The following is a 12838-nucleotide window of genomic DNA, read 5'->3' as shown; positions in this document are numbered from 1 at the left end:
GCCTCGTTTCCATTTATCGCTTGAATGTCTTGATAAAAACCCATCATTAAACAGCAAAACTGGTAGGATTATCGACCGAAACGTAAATAACAATTTATTGGATTGGTGTGTCTGTTATTTAAAAAAAAAACTCTTTTTTCTTTTTATTACTTTTTTTCATTGTGTTTTAATTGTTTCTTAGTTGTTTTTTTTGCTAAAATTTTTTTTTAAATTTAATTACTAGTGACTAGGTGCTTTAACCAATATTGTCAGTACTGTTTTGAATATATTATGTACAACATTTTTAAATATTTTTAACTCTAAATCTGTAAGTAAATCATTGTTTATTTTCAGCTGATATTTATATACATTTTAACCATATTTCAGTTGTCTCCTGATGAAGCTGACAAAAAATCAGCAAAATATAGAGTAATAAAAGAAAAAAGAGTTTTCTTTTAAATAACAGACCACATAGCCGACACACCAATCCAATAAATTGTTATATATATATATATATATATATATATATATATATATATATATATTTATATATATATATATATATATATATATATATATATATATATTTATATATATTTATATATATATATATATATATATATATATATATATATATATATATATATATATATATATATACTTTATGTATATTATTTACACGTCCCGACTATAGCTCCTCTTTTTAAAATGCGGTTAAAAAAGTCGTCTTCCAGAAGGAGTGAATACCTTTAAAATTTTATTCGTGTATACATATTAAATTTTTAACCCTTTTTATAAGGTATAGAAAATAAAAACATTATCAATTTTGTATACACTTATCAGATTAAAACCAATTGGTCTTCCATCTAAAATTGCTATACATACCTCCTCCAATTTATATAAAATTAACAAAATAAATCTTTCTGCTATTCAAATTATACGTCAAAAACTACATTACAGTGGTTTACTCTTCCAAATATAAATCAGAGACTAAACGACGGTGGATATGTAAACCAAATAATATATTATAGTACTTTGCCTGTATTGGTATGGGGTGAATTGACAGAGGGACAGAGAATACCTCTATAAAAAAAAAACAGGATTCAGCTGACCCGGCTGATAGCAGCCTGCGAGGGTCCCTGCCTGGGGTACAGATGAAAACCGGTCAACGGTCTTAAGAGCAGGGAATGGTTGGAAAAGTCACAATGGTCGAGAGGCCGGATGAACCAACAGCGTCTGATCCAGATTGGGCGGCTGAAGAAAGGTCCTCCAAACGGAGGTTGTGGTGTTAGAATTAGCAACCTACCACACGGAGAAACGTAAGGGTAAGAAGAACGAAAATCGCAAGATGAAAAAGCCAAATACGGAAAACACATCCCCGGGTAATAGTCAAACAAGATACCACAATAAAGATAAACGATGTGCAAGTCAGAAAGGAACAGGATATGGAACTAACCATAAAGTACTGACAGCAAATATGTGCATTAATTGGAAACATAATAAGACCCCCTCTACAGAAGAACTGTAATGTAAACATAGCAAGGAAATAAAGAAGGAAAAATAAGGATAATTAGCCTAGTAAAGAGTAATAATTATTTAAGTAATTATTATATATTCCAAATTAATAAAGAATAAATTCGACAAAGTTTAACGTATACAACGGCCTCTTGGAATTTTTTGGTTTTAGGACGGGATTGCTATGAAGCTATTTTCTCGCGATAAAAAAAATCTACTCGCTAAAACAAGATTTGTGCTACAGCACGAAAAATTATTTAGTACTTGAGGGACCTGACGGAAATTTTCCAAACTGATTTATTTGCTTATACCCTAAAATTTTTCAAGTTGATCGAGGGTCTATATGTCTCTGGACGCAAAACGTCAATGGTGAAAAAAATATTTTTCAGAAAAGAAGTCCTGCACATGAATAATAATATTTGCTGGATACTGTACTGTTTCTATACTAGAAAAAAAAATTTTTTGGAGTGCCACTGGCAAAGCAAGATTTCAACGATATAAAAAAACTCGAAAAAGTTTACAGAAAACTTAACTTAATCGACCCTATCTTCCATATTATTTTTTTTTCTTCCTAAACCGGAAACCGCTTGTCACCACTGTAATAATTTATGATTGAAACTTGTTATTCCCGGCCGTTACAGGTAGAGACTAGAAGAGATACACATTTCCGCTTATGCAGTGCTCCGGCTTCTAACGTAAGCCCATAGCCTCTCACTCTTTGCAGGACCTGAGACCGAGAAGTCCTTAATCCCTTTCCTCCCAAAATCTCCCTACCCTCTTGTAAATCCGCGAGGGCGGAACCAGTCAGTCCAGACTAGTGGAACCAGTAAGCCTTGCCCCGCTCGCAGGGATAAGTATCCCCTAAGAATTGTAGATGCATTGATATTGATATTGAGACAGACGTCTTCTACAATGGTGACAGCATTTATTTATTAGAGTGGTGACAATTTATTAGAGTGGTTTATTAGATTTATTACAGTTTCAATCATAAATTATTACAGAACCGTTGAACACTCTAACAGAAAAACAATAAAATATAGAACTACTCCAAGAACAATCAATAAAAGAACTGTACAAACAACGTCTTGACCAAAAATTAATAGAATTCAGATACGGCAACATCGAAGAAATATACGAGCATATAAAGGCGACTATAAAACAAGCAGCCTTCGAAGCACTTGGAGAGAAAAAACATATAACAAATAAACAGCACTATTATGAAATAAATGAACCAACAAAAAGAATAATTAAGAAAAAAGCAACTATACAGAAAATGGCTGACTACAAACAACGATGAAGTTTATAAAGAAAAGGATAGAGAAGTGAAAAAACACATAACACAACAAAAGACTGAAGAATGGGAAAGAACTTGCTTAAATATTGAAACACACATAGGAGGTACAAGAACTTCGGAGTCATGGAAAGTACTGACAGGATTCAAACAAAACTCAAAAGAAAAAATTAAATTCGGAAATATACAGGACAAAGAATAGAAGAACTATTACAAGGAACTGTTAACAGAACAAAAACCACAATTCATTGGAAAAGAAAACAGGTGAAGACGAAGCAGATCCCCACAACAAGAAATAGAAATAACAGATAGGGAAATGAGAACGGCCATAAAAGCAATCAAAAATAAGAAAGCACCGTGACCTGGAGGCATCGGATGATAAAATGGATATTTCAGAAAGGCATAAATGGAGAACAGCTCCCAAAGGAATGGACGGAGGCATATATGGCATCTATATTTAAGAAAGGAGATATAAAACGATGCAAAAACTATAGAAGAATAAGCGTAATATCATCAATAGGAAGATTATATGGAAAGATACTGCGATAAAAGATAGAGCAAGCGATAAAAGGCAAAATCGGGAAGGATCAGGCAGGCTTCACGGCAGGAAGATCATGCATAAACCACATATACACACTGGAACAACTATTGGAAAAGAAAATAGCAAACAATATAGAGCTATACATTTGGCATTTGTGGACCTAAGAAAGGCGTATGACTCTATACAAGGTCCGAACTATATGACGCAATGTACAAATTAGAAATACAGACGGAACTCATAGAAGCTACAAAAGCTCTGTATAAAGAAAATAAAGTGTCCATTAAAATGGGAACAAGAATCATAGGAGACTTCACCAAAACAAAAGGGCTCCTGCAAGGTTGTTCCACATTTCCAACCCTATTCAAAATATACTTAGAGAACGCTTGGACTATATGGAAAAGAAAATGCGAAGGCATGGGAGTACCGGTACGAAACGAATACCTATATACGTTAAGCTTTGCAGACGATCAAGTAGTGATTGCATAAGACCAAGAACACCTCAGTTACATAATGAAGAAACTACAAGAAGAATATATCAAGGCTGGCCTAGATCTTATCCTCGTGAAAACAGAGTACCTATCTACAAGTGAAGAAGACATAGAAGATCTACAGATTGACGACAACGTAACAATCAAAGGAAAGGATAAATTCAAATACTTGGGGTTTATAATCACGAAAAAGGCAACAACAGAGCAAAAAATTAAGCAAAGATTAGGACAAACAACAACAGCAATCCAACAACTTAACTCAGTAAAGTGGGATAGATACCTAAATATGAGACAAAAACACAGATTTATAACACATTAGTGCGAAGTATTATGACAATGGGGCTGAAAATTGGATTATAAACAAGAAAAACAACAGTAAGATAGTAGCAGCAGAGATGGAATGCCTGCGAAGATCCTGGAGGAAGAAAGTAAATGACGCCATGAGTAAGAGACGCCTAAACGATGGAGAATGGGACAACAGAGAGAGATGGAAACGGTTGAGCGAGGGAAGGCAGCGAATACTGTAGAATCCCTTATATATATATATATATATATATATATATATATATATATATATATATATATATATATGAGCAATTCCAATACTTTTCACCCACTTTTGTGGGAGGGGTCTTTGGATTTGCTTCAAATTATAGTATGTTATTATACCTTATGAAATAAGACTACAGTTTAAATTTCAGCCCTGTAGGTACACTAGGGCCCGAGAAATCCCTTCTCAAAGGCCCAAAAAAGGCCCTTTTTAGCCTATATTCAAAAAGCTATATCTCGATGTCCTATAAACCGATTTTAATTTAGAATAGCTCATTTTTTTTGTTATAACGTCAGCTATTTACAAAACAATTTTCAAAATTCTAGATCCGAAGATCCATTGTCGGGGACTAAATTAGTGCGGACGAAATTTAAAGATTTTGGTTATTTTTAAAAAATCATAAATAGTGAATTGGTAATTAGAAATACCTTTGATAGGTCTTATTTGAAAGGATTTTTTATTACCTTTAAAATGGGACTTGGTAAATTAAAATTTATCAAGTAGATTTAGAGTTAGAGCTGTTTAAAATTGATCATTTTCGTGAAAATCACGTTTTTTCGAATTTTCAAGCTGGCAGCAAAAAAATCTTTGAACTTTTAGAGTAACGAAACTTGGTGTGATGATAGTTTTTCATATGTACAACAACCTGTAACTCTTTATTTTTTGTGTTTTAGCCATTATTGACCTTATCTAACTGCTTCAAATATTGGAAAAATCGAGTATTATGCATCTAAAGTAAGCCAAAGTACTCGGCAGTTTTGGCATTCTTGAATCAATTTTATAATACTAACTCCTTTTTCTCAATATAGATAATAAAAGTACTTACTAAGAGCTTTAACTTAAGTGATGGTAGAATTCTCTGGGTGCTCGAGCGGCTCGAGCGCCGAGCGGCCAAGAGTGTAAGGATTAATGCTAGTACGAATTCGTGCACGCATGTGTGCACAAATATTTTTTCTCTAATAATTTTTGGAATTCTAATAAATATAATAAGCTTACAATAGAGTTTTACCGTATTATTTTACAAAAATCGCTGAAAAAAATAATAAATTATAGTATATGAATTGAACCTGGCAGTAATGATACACGTGTATCATTTTAATAGACTTTTCGGAAAATTATTCTTTTATTATTCAGCAATCTATTCAAGCATTTTATTATAATAATTCACAAGCAACGGTACACCCTTTTTGCATTTATTTTAAAAACAAGGAAAGTGATCAACTTTTAAACGTAAATTATTGCATGATTAGTGACACTAAGGACCATTTGGCTTACACAATAAATTCGTTTACTGCAAAATTAATGGCCGAAATTAAAGAGAAATATAGCTGGATCATAAATGTCATCTATTTTTTAGATGGAGCACCACAGCAATACAAAAATAAGTAATAAAATTTCAATTATTTATAAATATTTAACTTTATAATAATAAAATGTTATCATGATTCTTAAATTTGAAATTGTTATTTTCCGCCTAGGAATCATTTGGCTAATATAATATGTCACGAAAAAGACTTTGGAATAAACGTAACATCATACATTTTTTGCAACCAGTCATGGGAAATCTCCATGTGATGCTACTGGCGCTACTATAAAAAGACTGATTATGTGGCATTGTATAAGGTCACCTCCAGAAGCACAAATCACAAATGCAAGTGAGATGTATGAGAGATGTATGAATATGTAAACAATAATGATGCTACAAATATAAAGTAATTATATAAAATTATTTTTTAAATATCATGATAAAATGTTTATAATTGTATGGTGTATTGGTAATTTTATAATTTATTACAGGGCGTTATGGGTACCAAATAATGAGGTACAAAAATTTGAGTGCCATTTGCGAAAGCGTTTCAATGCTATTAAAACATTTCCAAATACTAGAAAGCATCATTCTTACATTCCAGTAGAAGGAAAACAAATGATAATGAAGTTTACCTCTTTTGCTGAAGAACAAAAAATTATTGATGTAGATTTACAATAGTTCTAATGATTAAATATAAACTTTTTATATGAAATAAAAATAAACATAAAATAAAGATAAAAAGTAATTAACGAATTTTTACCAATGAAATATTCTGGTTAAATATGTAAATTCAAAGTTTCACAGGAAATCAAAATACTTCTCGTATTATTTTTTACATAAATTTAATTTAATTTAACTAAATTCTTGAATTATTTTTTAAGAACATAATATTATAGTAATATTTAATAAAATATTTTAAAATTAAATATGTATTCCTTTCATTCGATAATAAAGAAGTTTTCTGTATGCTACAAAATCAAAGTTGTTCAAAATTTTACATAAACTTACTAATAGGCAAAAACGACTTTTCACAGATTTAATACACTGAATTATAAAAAAACGTTTCAACAATTCAAACTTTGGTTTTCGAGCACATAGAGAATTCTACCATCACTTAAATTAAAGTACTCTTGGTAAGTACTTTTATTATCTATATTGAGAAAAAGGAGTTAGTATTATGAAATGGATTCAAGAATGTCAAAACTGCCGAGTACTTTGGATTACTTTAGATGCATAATACTCGATTTTTACAATTTTTGAAGCAGTTAGATAAGATCAATAATGGCTAAAACACAAAAAATAAAGAGTTACAGGCTGTTGCACTTATGAAGAACTATCGTCACACCAAGATTCGTTACTCTAAAAGTTCAAAGATTTTTTTTTGCTGCTAGCTTGAAAATTCGAAAAACGCGATTTTCACGAAAATGATCAATTTCAAACAGCTCGAACTCTGAATCTACTCAAACACCGTTTGTACAACGTGATATTTAAAGATTGAATCTTAAGATGTATATATACATAAAAAATATATATCGATGTCAATAAGAAAGGATGATAATAATAGCGATATCAGACTATAAAACCTCGGACGAGAAAAGTAAAGAAGAATATTAAACGATAACTTGTAATGTAACGTTGTAACAAATTTATAGTGAGTGACATTAGTGACAAGGAAAAAAACATACTACACGAGCATGCGCAAGAATTAAGAATGCGCGGGAAGGTAAATTCTTGTTGCAAACGTTGTCTTTGTTACTTGTTTAATATATAATATATTTTGTATCATATTATATGCTTAATGATGAAACCACAAGGGCCTTTCTTCACAAATTTCGACACAGACTGTGGCAGTTGTTTTCGGTTGTCAATAACAATTATTATGTATCGTTCCAATTATACATTAGATGATTTTTTTAAAGTTAAGTTGGCATTGCACTGCGCCGCATAGTCGCTGCATAATTATTTCATTCCCATTGCAGTTAGAACCTTATAAATAAGTACTTAAATAATATATATATATATATATATATATATATATATATATATATATATATATATGTATATATATATATATATATATATATATATATATATATAACTATATACGATATAAATATTCTTATATTCTAATTAAGTTTAAAAATTTTCGTTTTACTGTTCGTTTTGAGAATAAACATTTGTGATAAAAAACTTTGATAAAAAGTTTTCCAATGTGAACTAAAGCATAAATGCTATATACTAAAGCATATACTAATGCTATATACTAAAGCATAATGCATCTACTGTTCCACTCGGCATGTTTACATTATCCTAATAGATAGTGATATTTTTTCAATTTAAAAATTTTCGTTGATAATTAAAATCATTTCCTATTGGCGATTCAAACAGTTTTTTAGGCAGTGTCAAATTTGTAACTATTACTGCCAGGTTCAATTCATGTACTATAATTTATTATTTTTTTCAGCGATTTTTGTAAAATAATACGGTAAAACTCTATTGTAAGCTTATTATATTTATTAGAATTCCAAAAATTATTAGAGAAAAAATATTTGTGCACACATGCGTGCACGAATTCGTACTAGCATTAATCCTTACACTCTTGGCCGCTCGGCGCTCGAGCACCCAGAGAATTCTACCATCACTTAAGTTAAAGCTCTTGGTAAGTACTTTTATTATCTATATTGAGAAAAAGGAGTTAGTATTATAAAATTGATTCAAGAATGCCAAAACTGCCGAGTACTTTGGCTTACTTTAGATGCATAATACTCGATTTTTCCAATATTTGAAGCAGTTAGATAAGGTCAATAATGGCTAAAACACAAAAAATAAAGAGTTACAGGGTGTTGTACATATGAAGAACTATCATCACACCAAGTTTCGTTACTCTAAAAGTTCAAAGATTTTTTTGCTGCTAGCTTGAAAATTCGAAAAAACGTGATTTTCACGAAAATGATCAATTTCAAACAGCTCTAACTCTAAATCTACTTAATAAATTTTAATTTACCAAGTCGTATTTTAAAGGTAATAAAAAATCCTTTCAAATAAGACATATCAAAAGTATTTCTAATTACCAATTCACTATTTATGATTTTTTAAAAATAACCAAAATCTTTAAATTTTATCTGCACTAATTTAGTCCCCCACAATGGATCTTGGGATCTAGAGTTTTGAAAATTGTTTTGTAAATAGCAGACGTTATAACAAAAAAAATGAGCTATTCTAAATTAAAATCGGTTTATATAGGACATCGAGATATAGCTTTTTGAATATAGGCTAAAAAGGGTCTTTTTTGGGCCTTTGAGAAGGGATTTCTCGGGCCCTAGTGTACCTAGAGGGTTGAAATTTAAACTGTAGTCTTATTTCATAAGGTATAATAACATACTATAATTTGAAGCAAATCCGAAGACCCCTCCCACAAAAGTGGGTGAAAAGTATTGGAATTGCTCATATATATATTTATATATATATATATATATATATATATATATATATATATATATATATATATATATATATATTTATATTTATATATATTTATATATATTTATATATATATATATATATATATATTTATATATATATATATTTATATATATATATATATATATATATATATATATATATATATATATATATATATATAACATTAGGATTACCTAATGCAGAGCGCAGATATTGTCAGATTTGTGAAGTCACAAAGACTAAACTGGCTTGGTCACCTAGAAAGAATGCCAGATAATCGAGCTGTAAAAGTAGTCCAGAGATGGAAGCCCCAAGGAAACAGAACAAGAGGAAGGCCCCGTAAAAGATGGATAGACGACGTAGAGAGGGATCTTAAAACCATGAACATCAGGCAGTGACGAAGGAAAGTATCCGACAGGGCAGAATGGAAGAACATTGTTAAGCAGGCCAAGACTCATATATATAGTATATTTGACGCGAAAAAATCTGCAAGCCTAACGATTTCGAACGTTTTGTTTGGCAGTGATTAACTCTTCTTTATTCGTATTAAACGTGTAGTGTAGTGGAAGCTCTTCAGGTATGTACTTATATAATTTTTATTTTGTTACAGAACTGGTAATAATTACAATTTAATTTTGTTTCAATTTTATACGTAGTTAGGTTAAACAAAACTACCGGATAATTATGCAAAATAATATATTTTCTATCTTTTCCACATTACACATCAGATATCTTTGTACACTTTTCACGCAAAATTAATCATAAAGATTTTCTGCTCTTCTCAACTTCATTTATAAACATATATTAAACAGTGTGTCTACGGATTAAGTTCACTATACATGTCATGGATTAAACATTTTTGAATCTCGTTTTGATATTTTGGGGTCTGGGCTACAGATGACCTAAAGAGTTCATTAGTGGTGCAGCCAAATTCCACAACTCTCTCAAATTCCACAACCATGACATTCTTCTACGGTCTGGATTTAGTTTTCCTTCTATTTTTCATTGAATTATATTTTGAAGTAATGCGTATTTATGCCCTCTCATCAGGTGACCCAAATATTCGAGTTTTATCGTTGGCAAAATTTCTGGGTAATTTCCTTTCTTTCGTATTAAGTTCCCAAGTATTATTTGTAATTTGATGCTTTTTTAATTTGAATACGTTTATACTAATATGTGCTGGTTGTATCATGTGTTTACTGAAGACGATATACTTGGTTTTTTAATAAAATTAAAGATTTATAACGAACATTGATACATGTCTTTTTTTTCGTTAGCCCATATTAGAAATTTACAAATGATTATCAACAATATATATATATATATATATATATATATATATATATATATATATATATATATATATATATATATATATATATATATATATATATATATATATATATATATATATATATATATATATATATATATATATATATATATATATATATATATATATATATATATATATATATATATATATATATATATATATATATATATATATATATATATATATATATATATATATATATATATATATATATATATATATATATATATATATATATATAGCCCTTAAATAATCAGATTCCTTTACAATAATACAAATAGAATACATTTGAATTTGTTTTCACCATCACTTTTATTGTGACCAAAAACCTGTCTACTTTGATTCAGATTTTTTGTTGAAATATATATATTACTTAAAAGTTTGAAGAAAGATTGGAAGACTATTAAGTAGTTTTCGAATCATTATTCCAGAGGAGGACTAAACCACCGTAATATAAAAATAGGAAGAACTAAGGTTGGTAAACTATAATTTGAATATACGTAACGACATACATGCCCACTGGTGACACAACAAGTAATGTGGCGATCATATTGAACTAAAGTATTCAAACGTACCAAAAAAAAAAAACACACCATAACTCATCCATCTGAAATTTTGCTCAATGGTTTAGAATGACGTTTCGACTTCTTTTATAATAATTGCGATAAGTCTCCATATACGGAGGACCCACCACATTGGAGGGCCTATTACATGTAAATTTCCTATATAAGGAGGAGCTACTCACTGGTGCGTATATGTATATAAATATATATTATATGTATATATATATATATATATATATATATATATACATATATATATATATATATATATATATATATATACATATATATATATATATATATATATATATATATATATATATATATAGGTATATGTATATAAATATATATTATATGTATGTATATATATATATATATATATATATATATATATATATATATATATATATATATATATATAAAATGATATAGATGCTTTAAAATTGCTTTCCTCCAATTTAATATCAGTTGGCAAAAGTTTTAACTTTATTACATAGACTGTTTTAATGGGCCGTTTTATATTTTAATTGTTTTTTCGTATGTTTGTTTCTTATTTTTAATTACTAATACCTTAGTGCTTTAGTAACATCTTATATTCTTAGAAACGCTTTACTCATATTACTTTTCACTAATTTATCCATCTTGTGAGTAAATTATATTAAACTGATTGTTACATTTTATAAAAAAATATATTGAATTTTTCTGCTGAAAATAAGTTATTCGACCTACCTCTAGCTATTCTCTGTTTAATAAATTCATTTTCTTGAGGAGTTTCTAAGGAAACGGCATCCATACAATGCCTTCTGCAAATATTTCTAGCATCGAGCCAGTCAACTTCTAATCCACGTGTTGGTCCATGTTCCCAACTGAAGAAATATGAATGAGTTACTCCTCTAGCGTCTCTATACGTTGCATGACGTACTCCTTGAATAAAAAAAGGATTTAGAAATAATATAGAAACAATAAAAAAATAATATATTTTGAAGACTGGCATGCACATTATGAAAATTAAAGAATATTATTTATTGTATTTATTAAGAATAAACCACAATCATAATTAAAAATATCCTAATTTGACATTCAATGCTCAATGATGTAGGTACTCCTTAAATAAAAAGAAAAAATTTTAATGATATAGCAAAAATAAGAAAATGAAACCAATACTTATGTTACGAAGACTCCTCAGATACACAGCTTTTCGAAAATTAAAGAGTACAAACTACATAATAGGTATATTTTTCGGGTATAATAAATAGAAGATTTTTTGAATATACATAATATAATTATAAGAAAATACTTGCGGAACAACATGTATTCTTAAAGTATTTTAAATGTTAAATGTTTATAAGAAACATATTTAGTATTATGATCTCCATAATAATTTATCACTTTAAATGATCAGCTTAATAAAATAGAAAACGAAAGCACAAAAAATTTATATTTAACATTTATAACACTTAATCTGTAAAAAAACAATACCCACTAATTTTAATACAATACATACTAGTCAATAAAAAACGTTAATGTGATAACAAACCTTATGGATACAAAACGTCTCATAAAAATAAAGAAATCTAGAATATTGTAACGAAATAGCCCATCTCCGATGCGGGTACGTGTCACAGTTCTTAGAAGAATATTCTAGTACATAATAACTTGTATATATACAGGGTGTCCCGGAAAATAGTGCGTTCCTGTTCGCAGAAAAGGAAATACAGCCGGCAACGTTGCGTTCCTTGTTATTCTTCGTTAATTACTGTAAATCAGCTATCATCAATCATCGAGCGTTAGGCATAATATGTAT

General features: G+C 29.1%; 1 protein-coding gene across 1 annotated transcript in view; it reads right to left on the bottom strand.

The window, feature by feature from the left end:
• The window catches only part of LOC140445562 (uncharacterized), a 156016-nt gene that overhangs the window by 19463 nt on the left and 123715 nt on the right, over positions 1-12838 (bottom strand). The window contains exon 3 of the mRNA XM_072537682.1: positions 11764-11958. Coding sequence (XP_072393783.1) covers positions 11764-11958 — 195 coding nt within the window. The remainder of the gene's footprint in view (positions 1-11763; positions 11959-12838) is intronic.

This window comes from Diabrotica undecimpunctata, chromosome 7, assembly GCF_040954645.1.
Source record: "Diabrotica undecimpunctata isolate CICGRU chromosome 7, icDiaUnde3, whole genome shotgun sequence".
Taxonomy (NCBI): domain Eukaryota; kingdom Metazoa; phylum Arthropoda; class Insecta; order Coleoptera; family Chrysomelidae; genus Diabrotica; species Diabrotica undecimpunctata.
Note: the sequence above shows the minus strand (reverse complement) of the source record. Positions and strands in the feature narration are given on the sequence as shown.